Source organism: Cervus elaphus, chromosome X (assembly GCF_910594005.1).
Source record: "Cervus elaphus chromosome X, mCerEla1.1, whole genome shotgun sequence".
Classification (NCBI taxonomy): domain Eukaryota; kingdom Metazoa; phylum Chordata; class Mammalia; order Artiodactyla; family Cervidae; genus Cervus; species Cervus elaphus.
Window position 1 is genome coordinate 99,937,394 of NC_057848.1, and position 18,788 is coordinate 99,956,181.

At 33.8% G+C, this 18,788-nt stretch overlaps 1 protein-coding gene and 1 long non-coding RNA gene across 2 annotated transcripts in view; one reads left to right on the forward strand and one right to left on the reverse strand.

Moving 5' to 3' along the window:
- Positions 1-18,788, forward strand: part of HDX (highly divergent homeobox) — a 210,798-nt gene that overhangs the window by 135,927 nt on the left and 56,083 nt on the right. Inside the window, exon 6 of the mRNA XM_043897524.1 lies at positions 9,263-9,470. Within this exon, the coding sequence (XP_043753459.1) occupies positions 9,263-9,470 (208 nt within the window). The remainder of the gene's footprint in view (positions 1-9,262; positions 9,471-18,788) is intronic.
- On the reverse strand, positions 12,947-17,985 carry LOC122690642. The gene is made up of 3 exons (XR_006340066.1): positions 17,970-17,985; positions 17,897-17,898; positions 12,947-13,147 (listed from the first exon to the last, which is right to left on the reverse strand). It is a non-coding gene; the product is annotated as an uncharacterized LOC122690642 (long non-coding RNA).

The following is an 18,788-nucleotide window of genomic DNA, read 5'->3' on the forward strand; positions in this document are numbered from 1 at the left end:
TATTCAATCTATCACTGATACTAATAAACTCCATGTACCATGAAAGCAGCTTTCAGACTCCTTGGATTGTCATACTGGTTCCTTGAAACCCCATACTCCAGGAGAGGAGACACAGAGACAGAATATTACTGAAAACATACTCTCCTGAAATGAAAGATAACCACAGGATTCCTAGCTAGGATTTTATTTGATATAAAAGAGTTTTAGGCATAATTGATGTTAAAAATGGCCAAAGTCATTGACTGTGCAGAAATCTTTATACCTATAGAAAACACTAACAGAGAGAAAAAGGAAGAAGTATTACTATTCTCTTCTTGTCTGTGGCCAGTTAAAACTTATATCAAGAGGGAGGGGACATATGTACACCTATGGCTGATTCATGTTGATGTTTGACAGAAAACGACAAAATTCTGTAAAGCAATTATCCTTCAATTAAAAAAGAAAAACTTCTATTAGGGGAAAGAACAGTGAACTGCTTACTATCCTTTTGTTTTTAGGGATTTTTCAAAATGCAGCATGCTCATGGAAGAAATAAACTTTGAAAAGATGATATGTTTTAAGAGACCTCTTTTTTATTATTAGGTAGATAAACTGCAGACAATAATATGTTTGCCATATAAATATATTCCTGAGATATTGGGAGAAACTCTGTAGATGTTTTTAAGTCTAATAGACCTTATAATTATTGATCACCAAAATGAACTTTGCCTCAAGAAATCTAGTTAACCATTACTTGTGGAATAATGTGGAAATTTTGGATTCACGTTTTCTTGTAATAGCTTATAATTCTAAAAATTCTAAAAAAAAAAATTCTAGGAAGCAAACTTGGCGCATTTTCCTTCTAACTTCATTGAATGTTACTATGTGCATATATTTCTTTAATTTGGAATGTTTCCCAGGTTAGTGTCGATTATTTATTGACTTACTCACTCACCAAAGGTAAACCGAACACTTATTATATGCCCGAACTTTTCTAGATGCCATGAGAAAAACACAGCTCTCCTTAGGAATTTGCAAATTAACATGACCAAAATTTTAATGTCTCTGCGCTTCAGTTCACAGTAAATGGACATAATATAATAAAGGGTTATTTTGAGATAGTAATAATATATGTGGATAATAAGTGTAAAGCACGATAAGTGAAGTTGCTTAGTCATGTCCAACTCTTTGCTATCCCGTGGACTGTAGCCCACCAGGCTCCTCCATCCATGGGATTCTCCAGGCAAGAATACTGGAGTGGGTTGCCGTTTCCTTCTCCAGGGGATCTTCCCGACCCAGGGATCGAACCCAGGTCTCCCACATTGCAGGCAGACACAGGCAGACGCTTTAACCTCTGAGCCACCAGGGAAGCCCCAAAGCACGATAAGTCTTTCATAAATTTAGTTCCCTGACCTATCTTCCTTAAATTCAGTTTAATGCCTTGCCTTTCCATCTATGTTTCGGTTATAGTGGAGAGATGTCAAAATGAACTCGTGTGTTAAATATTTGCATAAATAATACGTTTCAAAGTTTTAAATGCATTTTGAAAGACAGGTAAATTTCATGGAAAATAGATGTATGTTTTTAAATTTTATATTATATTTATTTTCCAAAGATCATGACTAGATTTGACGTCTTTAAATAGAAGACTGCTTTTCACTTATACAGTTTTTACCCTACTTTTTTTTTCATTAAATATATGACCCTCTGCCACTAATGTATATATAAAACAAATTGTCCATGGTTGACTATATACCATATATAGTATACTACATACCATGGACATTGAATTAAAGCTGCTAGGCATCCTGAGATTGAATTTCATGCTCTTATTTTACATAAGAAAAGTGTGGTTAGATAGGGGTATGGCTTGGTGAAGGACACAGAGCCAGTTGTTTATTAGATGCCAGATTTTCTTATTACCAATCCAACATTATTTCTATTTCCATTTCACCAGTGTATGTTTTACCATAAGAATTACTTTGCATACTTCTTAAAAATACTGATTACCCCATCCCAGATCTACTAAATCATGCTTGCAGGGAAGGGTCCTAGGATCTGAATGTTTCCTTTCCCCTAATAATTCTTATGACATATGACTTTGGAAAGGCTTTCACTTTACTATACTCTGTTTGTGGAAAAATATTCTAGTTGATTCTTTCCCTCCATTATACTTGGTCAAATTTTGTGATTTGTAATTTTCTTGTCTATTTGTTTATTGTCTATACATCTACCAGATTGTAAATCCAAGTTCCATAAAGGGCATATATGAGGCCTACTTATTTACTACTGTATCCCTGGCTCTAACACAATGTTTATACATCCTTGATGTTCAGTAATATTTGTGGGATGAAAGAATGAATTTTTTATACAATTTTAAGGGTTATACTTCATTGACAGTTATTACAAAACATTGGCTATATTCCTCATGTACAATACATCTTTATAGTCTATCTTACACCCAATAATTTGTACTTCCCACTGCCCCTTCTCTATATTGCCCTTACCCTCCCTTCCACTGGTACTTACTAGTTTGTTCTTTATATCTGTGAGTCTGCTTCTATTATTTTATATTCACTAATTTGTTGTATTCTTTAGATTCTACTTATAAGTGATATCATACATAATACATATTTGTCTTTCTTGGTTTGACTTACTCCATTTAACATAAAGCCCTTCAAGTCCGTGTTGCTACAAATGGAAAGATCTTTGTTCTTTTTATATGGCTGAGTATTATTCCACTGTGTATGTGTTTGTGTACACACAGCACAACTTTTTTATCCGTTCATCTGTTGATGGATACAAGTTGCTTCCATATCTTGACAGCTGTAAATAATGTTGCTATGAACTTTGGAGTGCATGTATCTTTTTGAATTAATGTTTTTATTTTTATTTTTTGGATATATACCCAGAGGTGAATTATTGGCTCAAAAGATAGTTCTATTTTTAGTTTTTTGAGAAACCTCCATACTGTTTTCCAAAGTGGTTGCACCAATTTACATTCCCACCAATGTAGGATGGTTTCCTTTGAAAGAATGCACATTTAACAGAAAGGTATGTGCTGTATACATAGTACACATAAAACAAGTATATAATGATACCCATTTAAACTAACATCAGTTTGGAATATTATTTTTCTATTTTTAATAGAAATGTACTTAGAAGGGTATAGGGCCTGAGAGTTCTCATTTTTAATAGTCATTATATTTGCCCTGTTAATACAGGGGGAGTTCTGGTTGAAAAGATATAGTTATTACATAAGTTTATGAGCAACTCTGGAGGGGTAAATATTATCCAGGAGACTATAGATTTGGAAACCAGTTATATCAATTTATAGATTCTTCAGATAAGGAATCTGAGGCCTAGATTGATAAAATAACTTGACCATGGGTCACATAAAATGGTTGAAAAACTGTATATTTCAAAACCCTATGAAACAAAGAAATAAATACTCAAATTCCTCGATGGCCTAGTGGTTAAGATTCAGTGATTTCATTGCTATGGCCCAGGTTCAATCCCTGCTTGGCAAACTGCGATCCTGTAAGCCACATGGCATGCCCCCCCACCAAAAAAGGAATAAATCATCTTTACATAATTGATAGTTGGAATGTGGAAAAGGCTATTTGGGATAAGGTGGATCCAGAGTGAAAAATTGGAACCAAAGCTTAAATTAATAGGACAGTAGATATTGATTCAGTCTAAGGAAGAACATTTTGGAAAAAAAAAAAAACTATATAAAAAATGGACTAGGAAAATCTTGCAAGGTAGTATGCTTCATATTCCTGAAATTTTCATGCAAAGACTGACTAGCCATTCACCTACAATGTTGAAGAAGGAACTTTCACACTAAATGAAAAGTTAGACTAATTAGCTTTTAAGATTACTTCTATCTTCTATGATTCATTGAAAATGTAATAAAGTCATTAACATTATATTTATAGACCAAATTATTTTCTCAGTGACTTCCAGTTTTAAGAAATATCCAGAAAGGAACTATTTCAGTCCTAGTATGTAATAAATTCTCATATAATCCTGGTGTTCACATAAAATATTATTTTACTTTTATCACTATGCATTCCATAATTATTCATTCCACCCAAGATGGGTGAAAAAAGAAGTTGAAAATAATCAAAACTGGTTTCTGTTTTCTTTTTCTCCTCTTTCCCCAAACCTTCATGACCTAAAGGAAACAAAAAATGTCCTAAGAAAACTGTATTGGTCTTCTTCTGCCCACATCATCATTTTTCCAAGCATCTATGGCTAAGATTATTGTGAAAAAGAAGCTTCTGCATTTAAAATTTGATAAGCATCAGTATTCAAAGATAGAAAATGGAGAAAGTACCTGACAGTTTATTGGTGCTTTAGTAAGAAGTTGAAATTCTTTACTTTTTCTGAAGTCTAATAGTTTATTCTCATTGAGACCACGTGAAGGAAAATTGAAACAGAACTATACTCTTTAAACTAGTACTTTTTCCTTGGGAGAAGTTACCAAAGCTAGCGAAATTAATATTCACGAATATTTTTCTTTTCTACCAGGTAGTTTTCACTTGGTAGTCTACAAAGCAATCCATGTGTTTCAGGTTTCACATTTAGCATGGAATGCTAAATATGTCAAAGGTACTACATTCCCTAGAATATGAAGAGAAAATGCACACCCAAATATATAAAGAATTAATCTTCTTGGATTAACTGAATAGTTCTTCTGTTTTGCCTTGCATTTTGTTTTGCAAAATTTTATCAAGTAAAAGTTAACTTTCTTCATAATTTTTATTTACATTTGATAAATAATGTAGATCCTTACATCTAAGGTTCTTTTGTATATATGTGAACCTTGTGATATAGAAGAAATTCTATTTGCTATACAAAGAAAGGGTACCATAATCAAATTTAGACCTGAAATTATGAAATGCTATTGAGTGACTTTCTACACTCAAAGAAAATAAACAGATTTTAAAAATTATTTTACTTTGTGGAGGATCGGGATGGGGAATAAGTGTAAATCTATGGCTGATTCATATCAATGTATGACAAAACCCACTGAAATGTTGTGAAGTAATTAGCCTCCAACTAATAAAAAAATTTAAAAAAAAAATAAAGAAAAAAAATAAAATAAAAATTTGGACATTAAAAAAAATTATTTTACTTTGTAGATTGGCATGGCAATTATTCTTTGTAGGGTATCATAACAAAAATATAAAGTTTATGAGCTTTTTGAAAATTCCATGAGAAACTTGGGGTAGACATAATTTTCTACATAATTTTCTTAGTTGTTTAGTCACTAAGTCATGTCTGACTCTTTGCAACCCCATGTACTGTAGACCACCAGGCTCTTCTTTCCATGGGATTTCTCAGACAAGAATACTGGAGTGGGTTACCATTTCCTTCTCTAGGGAAGCTTCCTGATCCAGGGATCGAACCTGCACCTCCTGCATTGGCAGGCAGGTTCTTTACCACTGAGTCATCATGGAAGCCCTATTCAATTATTGATTGTTAACCATTTTTAATTGAATTATAGTTTATTTACCATGTGTTAGTTTCAGATGTACAGCAAACTGATACAGTTTTATATATGTATGTATATGTATGTGTGTGTATGTGTGTGTGCATGCATGTTAGTTGCTCTGTCATGTCCGACTCTTTGCGACCATGGACTGTATGTAGCCCACCAGGCTCCTTTGTCCATGGGATTCACTAGGTAAGAATACTGGATGGATGGTCATTCCCTTCTCCAGAGGATCTTCGTGAACCAGGGACCAAACCCAGGTCTCCCGCATGGCATGAGGATTCTTTACCATCTGCACCACCAGGGAAACCATATATACACACACATATATACATATATATGCATGCATAGGATATATATATATCCTAAAGGAGATCAGTCCTGGGTGTTCATTGGAAGGACTGATGCTGAAGCTGAAACTCCAATACTTTGGCCACCTCATGCGAAGAGTTGACTCATTGGAAAAGACCCTGATGCTGGGAGAGATTGGAGGCAGGAGGAGAAGGGGACGACAGAGGATGAGATGGCTGGATGGCATCACCGACTCGATGGACATGAGTTTGAGTAAACTCTGGGAGTTGGTGATGGATAGGGAGGCCTGGCATGCTGCGATTCATGGGGTCACAAAGAGTCGGACACAACTGAGGGACTGAACTGAACTGAACTGATATACCCATATTCTTCAGATTCTTTTCCCTTATACATTATTGCAAGATACTTACTATAATTGTGCTATATAGTAGGTTCTTGTTGGTTACTTATTTTATATGTAGTAGTGTGTGCATGTTAATCCAAAACTCATAAATTTATCTCTCCCCTCCATCCCACTATTCCCTTTGGTAATAAGTTTGTTTTCTGTGTCTGTGAGTCTATTTCTATTTTGTGAATAAGTTCATCTGTAATCTGTATAATTTTTTTTATATTCCACATTTAAGTGATATCATATGACCTTTGTCTTTGTCTAATTTGCTTCACTTAGTATGCTAATCTCTAGACCCAGGCATTATTTCATTCTTTTTTATTGCTGAGTAATATTATATTGTATATATGTATATATACCACATTTCTTTATCCATTCATCTATTGATGGACATTTATGTTGCCCTATTACTATTAAGAAAATTGAATTCATCATTAAAAAATCTCCCCCCAAAATAAATCTACAAGCACTCAAAACCTACAGCTAGCCTCGTATTTTAATGGTGAAAAACAGAAGCTTTCCCCTGAGACCAGAAACAAGATGTTCATTCTGGCCACCTTTATTGTCATACTGGAAGTTCTAACCAGTACAATAAATCAAGAAAAATAAATAAAAGATACATGATTGTCTGTTTAGAAAGTCCTAAAGAAATAAAACTCTCCTACAACTAATAAGTGAATTCACCAACGTCTCTGGATACAAGATCATCATATAAAAATCAATTGTATGTCTGTATAGTTAAAAATGAACACAATCAAGCTGAAATTTAAGGTAAATTCTTTGCAATCACTCAAAAAGTCAAATACATGTAACTCCAACAAAACATGTACAGGACTTACATGCTGAAAACTACAAAACACTGATGAAAGGAATAAAAGCAATTCTAAGTAAATGGAGAGACATTCTGTGTGCACATACTGGAAGACCCAACATGGTAAAGATGTCAAGTCCTCTCAAATTGTTATTCAGTTTTAACATAATTCCTATAAAATTCCAGCAAGATGTTTTGTTGATGTAGACAAGATATCTCTAAAAGTCATATGGAAAAGAAATATGCTAGTATAGCCAAAACAGTTCTGGAAAAAATAATAAGGGGAATAAATTCATTTACCTAATTTCAAGACTTATTATATAAGTACAGTAATCAAGACTGTATTAGCAGGGTGATAGATGTATAGATCATTGGAACAGAATAGAGAATCCAGAAATATTCCTGTACAACCATGGCCAGCTTAGCTAATTTTGACAAAGATGCAAAAGCAATTCAGTGGAAGACGTCTTTTCAAGAAATGTTCTGGAACATCTGTATTTCTATTGGAAAATGTAAATTACCTTAGACCTAAACCTCACACCTTAGACAAAAATGAATTCATAATGGACCAGGGATTTAAATGTGAAAAATAAAACTATAAAAAATTAGGTATTAATACAGCTTGGTGAAGAATTCTTAGGAATGGTACTAAAAGCACAACCCATAAAAGAATAAAAGCAATAGCTTCAACTTTTCAAAATTAAAAAAAAAAAAAAAAAACTTTTGTGCTACAAAAGACCAGAATGGTGAAAATACAAGCTACAGAAAAGGAGAAAATATTTGCAAGCCCCGTATTTGGCAAAGAACTCATATCTGCTACAAAATGGAAGAAAATTTTGCAAAATCACATATCTGACAAAAATTCATATCTAGAATATATAAAGTATTCTCACATCCCAGTACTAAAAGACCAACTCTATCACAAAATGGGCAAAAGACCTGAAGAGACAGTTCACTGATAGGTAGATAGCAAAAAGTATGTGAAAACATTATCAATACTACTAGCCATTGGGAAAACCAAATTAAGAACTTGATGATCATTACTATATGCACAAATGAGAACAGCTAAAAAAAATACTTATAATACCAAGTCCTAGCAAGAACAACAAGAAACTGAATCTCTCAATCATTGCTGGTAAGAATGCAAAATGGTACAACTTTTATGGAAACAATTTGGCAGTTTCTTTTAAAATTAAACATATAATTACAATTTGACCCAGAAATTTCATTATTTGGCATTTATACTAGAGAAATGAAGACTTACATCAGCACAAAAACCTGTACAAAACTGTTCATAGGAGTTTTATAGCTGTATATAATAGCTAAAAATTGGAATCAAGTGTCCTCCAACAAGTGAAGGGTTAAACAAACACTGCAAAGAAAAGGAAAGAAACTGTATCATGGAAGACTTCTTAGCAATAAAAAGGAATGGACTATTAGTACATGTAACTTGAATAAATTTCCAGGAAATTATGCTGAATGAGAAAAGCCAATTTTTAAAAATTTTTTGCAGTCACATGCTGTATGACTCTATTTATATAGCATTCTCAAAATGACACAATTATAGATGTGGAAAATCCATTGATGGTTGTCAGGAGTTGAAGATAGCAGAAAGGAGGAGAAGAATGGTGTGATAAAAAAGCATAAAATTTTCAACACATATTGTGCAATATCAATTTCCATTTTCTGTTATGGTACTATAATTATGTAAAATGCAAATTGAAGAAAATAGAATGAAGACTAATTTTTGTAACTTCCTGTAACTCCAAACTTATTTTAATATAGCAAGTTTTAGAAATTGGTTCTAAATCTAATAAAATGGAATATTAGAATACTTTAAAAACCCAGGTAATCATCATGGAGCCAAGCAAAGTTACTAGAAAGCACATTTTCACCTAGGAAGATCGAGATTGGAATTAGGATATGAAATATAATTAGAGCTGCATGCCTAGTCCCTTTTGGGAAAGAATCAGTTCATGTTTCTTTTGAAATATTTGGTGGGTTATTTTCTCCAGAAAGAAAACAAAAGCAAAAAAGTGTTCTGCAATGGGCTGCATGTTGCTTGAAAGTCTTATTATTAAGATAATTAAAATTTTAAAATAGAAACATTTATATTTTAGTTTATTGAGTAATAATAAAGCTGCATTTTTCTAGGTACCTATTTATTCTTTACAATCATATTTTACACAGCATCCATTCATTATTTTAATGGTAGAACTGCTAAGGTTTCTATTTTTACAAAACTTCCTCTTGTATTTCTCTCATAAAGACATGGATTGGGAATCGAAGAAGGAAATATCGTTTAATGGGGATTGAAGTTCCACCTCCAAGAGGAGGCCCTGCTGATTTTTCTGAGCAGCCCGAATATGGTTCTTTGTCTGCACTCACATCAGGAGAGGAAGCTGGTCCTGAAGTAGGAGAGGATAATGACAGAAATGATGAAGTATCCATCTGTTTGTCTGAAGGAAGTTCTCAAGGTATTTTATATGCTGCACCTCCTAATGATATCTTTTGTGTATTTGATGCATTTTTACTTGCTTTTCAGTTTACTGTGCTTCAAATCTAAAGTCATCAAAACATTTGGTTAAATAGGCATATTTTATTTATTTTTATATTTTAAAACAATATTCATATATATTTAAAGTGTACAAGTTTAGATATAAATATATATACATAACTGATTACTATGATCAAGCTAATTAACATATCCATCTCTTCACATAGTTACCTTTTTGTCTGTGTATGTAATGAGAGCACCTGAAATCTACTCCCAAAGCAAATTTCCAGCATACAATATAAGACATATAGTTGATCCTTAAACAACATGGGTTTGAACTGCACTGGTTCACTTTCAATAATACACTGGAAAAAAATTTGGGGATTTGCAACAATTCGGAAAAACCTGCAGACAAACCATGTGGCCTAGAAATATCAAAAAAGAAAAAAAGTATGTCATGAATACATAAAATATATGTAATATATGTAAAACATACAAAATATGTGTTAATCAATTGTTTATGCTATTGGTAAGTCAACAGTAGGCTATTAGTAGTTTAGTTTTGGAAAAGTCAAAGTTATATTTGGAGTTTTAACTGTGGCGGGGCTTCCATGACCCTAACCCTCATGTTGTTCAAAGATCAACTATATTGTTAATTATTGTCATCATGCTCTATATTAGTTACCTAAACTTACCCTATGTAATTGAAAGTTTCCACCCTTTGACCAAAATCTCCCCATTTTCCCCATGCCCCCACTCTGGTACCTACCATTCTACTCTGCTTCTATATATTTGAATTATTTGATTCCACATATAAGTGAGATTATGCAGTATTTTTCTTCCTGTATTTGGCTTATTTCAGTTAGTATAATGCCCTTTAGGTTCATCCAAGCACTTGCAAATGGCAGAATTTTTAAAAGACTGTATTCCAGTGTATGTATATACCACAGTTTCTTTACCCATTCATCTGTCTATGGACACTTGCTTGCTTCCATACCTTGGCTACTGTGACTAATACTGCAATGAACATGGAAGTGCAGATACCTCTTTGAGGTACTAATTTCATTTCCTTTGGATATATACCCAGAAGAGGGATTGTTGGATTTAAATAAAAAATTTAAATAGAAAAAAATCATTATTAATCTTTTAAGGAATTTTCATACTGTTCTTCCTGATGACTCTAACCTTTTTTTCACCAACATTTGTATTTTATCTTTTTGATTTTTAATGCTTCAACCTAAGCAGTCTCCTACATCATCATCACAAAAAGTAAAACTGATCTACCACAATAAAGATCTCCCATGCTTAGAAAATATTTGCTATTACAACAATCCATAGATTATAGTACATGGTTATTTCAAATTTTTGGAATTTTAGTCAGTTTAAGTTAGAGCATTGTAATGAAAGACCATATGGCATAATGTGATAAACAACAGGCTAGTAACTGGGCAACTTGGGTGCAAGTCCTAGATCTTCTACTAGCTGATGATGTGACTTCAGGCAAATTATTTAAGTCATCAGGCTTTAGTTTTCTTATCCACAAAATAAGGGAGTTACACTAGATCATCTTTATAATACTTAGTGTTTCCCTAAATAAGAATTCAAATAATAATATGTAATTATACCATTTGTCCATGAGAAGAATTTTCCGTTTGATTTCAAATACAGAAACAGTCCTCTCCTGACACCTTTATGAGCACTTTTATTAAGGTTTAATTTACATAGAATAAATTTCATCCAACGCAAAAGTAGAATTCAATGGTTTGGTTTAGTCTCTCTGTCATGTACAACTCTTTATGACCCCATGGACTGAAACCCACCAAGCTCCTCTCTCCATGGGATTCTCCAAGCAAGAATGCTGGAGTGGGTTGCTATTTCCTTCTCCATGATTTTTAGTAAATTATATGCGGTTGTACATTCATCGCTATTTCTAAAATTGAATTTCAGAATAATCACTAAAGTCCAATTGTAGAATATTTTTATGACGTCAAAAAAGTAAAATCCAATTATAGAATGCTTTTATCACTTCAAAAAATTTCCTTGAGACCGTTTTCAGTCAATATCCACTCCCAACTCAAAACCTAGGCAAAAACTGATCTGATTTCTGGCTATATAAATTTGTCTTTTCTGGGCATATCATATAAGTGGAATTATATAATATATAGTGGGCTTTGTTTTTGCATCTAAGATAAAGAGAACTTTGCACTGGCTTTTTAAAAATTCTATTGATCTGGATAGTAACACTATATTTTCTAATTTATTTTTATCTTCTGTTTGTTTATGGAGTTTTCAACAGTCACAACTTTTGCTTGTAATTTTTCTGTTGTCAGATATACCAGGTTTTTTCCTATATGGTTTGTGACTTCGGTGTCATGATTAAAAAATCCTTCCTTGTACTACAATTATGTAAACATACCCCATATATGCTTCTTGTTTCCTTATGGATTCATTTTTACAACTTGATATTTATCCCACCTAGAAATTGTTTTATTTTATGATGTGTGAAGACAATATCTAACTTTACTTTCCAAATGATTACCCACATGCCCCTACAATGTTTGTTGAATAGTACAGCATGCTTCCAGTGATTCTGTGTAGCTTTTAAAATCAGAGATGATAGATAGGAAAATGGCTTGACAGTCATCTTGTTTAGGCCACCTGCCACTTAGAGGATATAAATGTCAAAAGGAAGCAGATGTTGATGTGTATAGACTGATGCATTGACCTCTGTGCTGGATAGGTGTCCTATCTCTATCCTACCATTTGAAGGAAATTTCAAAGTTGAATAATCAAGTCACTAGCAAAAGAGTTCCAGAAAAAGAAGAATTTATCTTCTAACTAGTACAGTACTTCTCAAATGGCCATGTCTCCAAGACCCATGTCTCCAAACTGAGCAGGTGTTACACTTCCTCACAACCTGATAGTCTGACAGCAATCATTGGAGTATTGCAGAGAACTTTAATGTACAATTTATAACAAAGAAATATGAAGACTGAAGAGAGGATGGGACTATGAGAACTAAGAAGATCCTGAGACCTGGTTCAGACACAGATTTTCTAAAGTCTCCTTCTGTCAGCACCCAGTCTTACCTTATTGAAGACAGTGTTTCTGACCATTGTTGGACTATATCCTGCTATCTGTTCCCTCAGGAAACAGGAATCTTCACTGAAGAAAGAGAAATGAACAACAAAGAGTAAGACATCACAGGTGAAAAGAATATCATTTAATAAATAGATCAAGCCCTGAGCCTTTGGAGAGGAAGTACTGACTCCAAGACCCTAGACTACAGGAGAACTAACACTCAGTTCAGTTCAGTTCAGTTCAGTCGCTCAGTCATGTCCAACTCTTTGCGACCCCATAAATATGAAATAGTGAGAACTCACACAAAGGAAACCACTTGAATAAAAGACCCAGCATCATCCAACCACAAGTAGCATCCTGTGCAGGACACCTCATCTAAACAACAAACAAACAAAAAAAATACAAACCCAGTCATCAGCAGACAGGATTACCACCTCACTCAGCCTTGCCCATCAGAGGAAAAACAAACAAACAAACAAACAAAAACTCAGCAAAAATGTCACCCTATAAGAAGCAAACACAAACCACTGGACCAAACTTAGGAGGGCAGAAAGCAAAAGGAAGAAAGAAGTCAACCTTGCAGCATGGGAAAAGGATACCTCAAACACAATAACTTAAAAAAAAAGAAAGAAAGAAAAGGCAGAGAAGTACTACACAAATGAAGGAACAAGCTAGATACACAGAAGTCCAAATAAATGAAGAGTAAATAGGAAAATTATCTGAAAAATAATTTAGAATAATGATAGTAAAGATGATCAAAAACCTTGAAAACAAAATGAAGAAAATGCAAGAATCAATTAACAAAGACACAGAAGAATTAAATAATATACATACAGAGACAAACAACACAATTATTGAAATTAAAAATACTCTAAAAAGAATCAATAGCAGAATATCTGAAGTAGAAGAACAATCAGTGAGGTGGAAGATAAAATGGTGGAAATAACTACTGAAGAGCAGAATAAAGTGAAAGAATGAAAAGAACTTAGGATAATCTTAGAGAACTCTGGGACAATAGCAAACACACCAACATTCGAATTATAGGGGTCTCAGAAGAAGAAGAAAAAAGAAAGGATATGAGAAAATTTTTGAAAGAATTATAGTTGAAAACTTCCCCAACATGGAAAAGGAAATAGCCAACCAAGTCCAAGAGGCACAAAGAGTCCCATACAGGATAAACCCAAGGAGAAACACATCAAGGCACATATTAATCAAACTAACAAAGACTAAACAAAAACAAAGAATATTAAAAGGAGTAAGGGAAAAGCAACAAGTAACATACAAGGGAAATCCCACATGTTCAAGAGCTGATCTTTCAGCAGAAACTCCACAGGCCAGAAGGGAATGGCAGGATATATTTAAAATACTGAAAGGGAAAAATCTACAACCAAGATTATTGTACCAGCAAATAATTCATTCAATATTGATGGAGAAAAAAAAAAGCTTTTCAGACAAGAAAAAGTTAAGAGAATTCAGTACCACCAAACCAGCTTTACAACAAATGTTATATAGTCAAGAAATAGAAGAGAAGAAAAAAGATCTACAAAATCAACCCAAAACAATTAAGAAAATGGCAATAGGAACATATATATCAATAACTACTTTAAATGTAAATGGTTTAAATGCTCCAACTGAAAGACACAGACTGGCTGAATGTATAAAAAACAAGACCCATATATATGCTGTCTACAAGGAAACCCACTTCAGACCTAAAGACACATATAGACAGAAAGTGAGAGGATGGAAAAATATATTCCATGCAAACGGGAAGCAAAAGAAAGCTGGAGTAGCAATCCTCATATAAGACAAAATAGACCTTAAAATAAAGAATATTACAAGAGATGAGGAAGGACACTACATAGTGATCCAAGGATCAATCCAAGAGAAATATAACAATTGTAAATATCTATGCACCCAACATAGGAGCACTTTAATACATAAGACACACACTAACAGAAATAAAAGGAAAAATTGATAGTAACACAATAATATTAGGAGACTTTAATACCCATTCACACCAATGGACAAATCATCAAACAGAAAATTAATAAGGAAACACAAGTCTTAAATTGTACATTAGGTGAGGTGGATCTCACTGATATCTTCAGGACATTCCATCCAAATGCAGAAGAATACAACTTCTTCTCAAGTGCACATGGAACAATCTCCAGGATAGACCACATCTTGGGTCACAAATCAAACCTCAGTAAACTTAAGAAAATTGAAATCATATCAAGCATCTTCTCTGATCACAAGGCTATGAGACTAGATGTCATTTACAAGAAAAAAAAAAACAGTAAGAAACACAATCACATGGAGATTAAACAATATATTTCTAAATAACCAACAGGTTACTGAAGAAATTAAAAGGAAAATAAAAAATGTTCTAGAAACAAATGACAATGAAAACATGACAACTCAAAACCTATGGTATACAGGAAAAGCAGTTCTAATGGGGAAGTTTATAGCAGTACAATCCTACCTCAAGTAACAAGAAAAACATTGAATAGACAGTGTAACTTTACACCTAAAACCACCAGAAAAAACAAGAACAAAAGATCTCCAAAATTATTAGAAAGAAAGAAATAAAGATCTGAGCAGAAATAAATGAAAAAGAAATGAAAGAAACAGCAGTAAAAATTAATAAAACTAAAATCTGGCTATTTGACAAGATAAACAAAATTGACAAACCCTTAGCCAGACTCATCAAAAAAACAGGAAGAATCAAATCAACAAAATCAGAAGTGTAAAAGGAGAGGTTACAGCAGACAATACAGAAATACAAAGGATCATAAGAGACTATTATGAACAACTACATGGAAATAAAATGGATAAACTGGAAAGAATGCACAGATTCTTAGAAAAGTTCAATCTTGCAAGACTGAACCAGGAAGAAAGAGAAATCATGAACAACCCAGTTACAAGCACTGAAATTGAAGCTGTGATAAAAAATCTCCCAAAAAACAAAATCCCAGGATCAGATAGCTTCACAGGAGAATTCTATCAAACATTTAGAGAAGAACTAGTGCTTATCCTTCTAAAACTCTTTCAAAAAGTTGCAGAAGAAAGAAAACATCCTAATTCATTCTACGAGGCCACCATCACCCTGATACCAAAACCAGACAAAGACAACACAAAAAACTAAAACTACAGGCCAATATAACTGATGGCCAAGGATGAAAAAAATCCTCAAGAAAATTTTAGCAAAGAGAATTCAGAAATACATCAAAAAGCTCAGACACCATAATCAATTTGGGTTTATTCCAGGGATGCTAGGATTCTTCAATATACAGGAATCAATCAATATGATAAACCATATTAATAAATTGAAAAATAAAAACTATCAGATAATCTCAACAGATGCAGAAGAAGTCTTTGACAAAATTCAGCACCTATTTATGATTAAAACTGTTCAAAAAATGTTCATAGAAGGAACCTACCTCAACACAGTAAAGGGCATATATAATAAGCCCACAGCAAACATTATTCTCAAAGGTGAAAAACTGAAAGCATTCCCCTAAGATAAAGAACAATACAAGGGTGTCCACTATCGCCACTATTATTCAATGTAGTTCTAGAATTTCTGGCTACAGCAATCAGAGAAGAAAACGAAATAAAGGAAACCAAATTGGAAAAGAAGTAAAGCTTTCACTGTTGGCAGATGACATGACACTGTATGTAGAAAACCCTAAAGACAGTATCAGAAAATTACTAGAGCTTATCAGTGAACTTAGCAAAGTTGCAGGATACAAAAGCAATACACAGAAATCACTTGCATTTCTATCTACTATCAGTGAAAAATCAAAAAGAGCAATTAAGGAATCAATATAACTCACCATTGCAACAAAAAGAATTAAATATCTAGGAATAAACTTACCTAAGGAGACAAAAGAGCTGTATACAGAAAATGATAATACATTAATGAAAGAAATCAAAGATGATGTAAACAGATGGAGAGAGATTCCATGTTCCTGGGTATGAAGAATCAATATTGTGAAAATGACTATACTACCAAATGCAATCTATAGATTTAATGAAATCCCTATCAAATTACCAAGTGCAGCAGCTGTATATTGACACCCAGCTCATTTAACTTATATGCAGAGTACATCATGAGAAATGCTGGGCTGGAAGAAGCACAAGCTGGAATCAAGATTGCCAGGAGAAATATCAGTAACCTCAGATAGGCAGATAACACCATCCTTAAGGAAGAAAGTGAAGAAGAACTAAAGAGCCTCTTGATGAAAGTGAAAAGGGAGAGTGAAAAAGTTGGCTTAAAGCTCAACATTCAGAAAATTAAGATCATGGCATCTGGTCCCATCACTTCATGGCAAATAGATGGGGAAACAGTGTAAACAGTGGCTGACTTTATTTTTCTGGGCTCCAAAATCAATGCAGATGTTGACTGCAGCCATGAAATTAAAAGATGGTTACTCCCTGGAAGAAAAAGTTATGACCAACCTAGATAGCATATTAAAAAGCAGAGACATTACTTTGTCAACAAAGGTCCATCTAGTCAAAGCTATGGTTTTTCCAGTGGTCATGTATGGACATGAAAGTTGGACTATAAAGAAAGCTGAGCACCGAAAAATTGATGCTTTTGAACCGTGGTGTTGGAGAAGACTCTTGAGAGTGCCTTGGACTGCAAGGAGATCCAACCAATCCATCCTAAAGGAGATCAGTCCTGGGTGTTCATTGGAAGGACTAATGCTGAAGCTGAAACTCCAATACTTTGGCCACCTGATGTGAAGAGCTGATTCATTTGAAAAGACTCTGATGCTGGAAAAGATTGAGGGCAAGAAGAGAAGGGGACGACAGAGGATGAGAGGGTTGGATGGCATCACTGACTCAACGGACATGGGTTTGGGTGGACTCCGGGAGTTGGTGATGGACAGGGAGGCCTGGCGTCCTGTGGTTCATAGGGTCACAAAGAGTTGGACACGCCTGAGTGACTGAACTGAACTATCAAATTACCAATGGTATTTTTCACAGAACTATAACAAAAAAAAATTCGCGATTCATATGAAAACACAAAAGACCCCGAATAGCTAAAGTAGTGTTGAGAAAGAAGTTGAAGGAATCAACCTTCCTGACTTCAGGTTATACTACAAAGCTACAGTCATCAAAACAGTATGGTCCTGGCAGAGAAACAGAAATATAGACCAATGGAACAAGTTAGAAAACCCAGAAATAAGGCCATGCACCTTTGGTTATCTTATTTTTGACAAAGGAGACAATAATGTACAATGGAGAAAAGACAGTCTCTTCAATAAATGGTGCTGGGAAAACATGACAGCTACATGTAAAAGAATGAAATTAGAGCACTTCTTAACACCATACACAAAGATAAACTCAAAATTGATTAAAGACCTAAATGTAAGACCAGAAACTATAAAACTCTTCAAGGAAAACATAGACAGAATACTCGATGACATAAATCAAAGCAAGATCCTCTATGACACACCTCCTAGAATAATGGAAATAAAAACTAAAGTAAACAAGTGTGACCTGATTAAACTTAAAAGGTTTTGCACAGCAAAGGAAACTATAAGCAATGTGAAAAGACAGTCCTCAGAATTGGAGAAAACAATAGCAAATGAAACAACTGACAAATTATTAATTGCCAAAATACACAAGCAGCTCATACAACTCAATGCCATAAAAACAAACAACCTGATCAAAAAGTGGGAAAAAGACCTAAACAGACATTTCTCAAAGGAAGACATGCAGGTGGCTAACAAACACATGAAAAGATATTCAGCATCACTTATTATTAGAGAAATGCAAATCAAAACTACCGTGAGATATCACCTCACTCTGGTCAGAATGGCCATCTTCAAAAAGTATACAAACAATAGATGCTGGAGATTGTGTGGATGGAAGGGAATGATCTTGAACTGTTGGTGAGTATGTAAATTGATAAATCCACTCTGGAAGACAGTATGGATATTCCTTTAAAAACTAGGAATAAAACCACCATATGACTCAACAATTCAACTCCTTGACATATGCCCTGAGGAAATCAAAATTGGAAAAGACACATGTATCCCATTGTTCATTGCAGCATTATTTACAATAGCTGGAACATGGAAGCAACCTAGATGTCAATCGACAGATGAATGGATAAAGAAGTTGTGGTACCAATGCAGTAAGATTAGATCTCAATTACAGGAAAATAAAAAAAAAATATTAAAAATTCCAACATATGGAGGCTAAA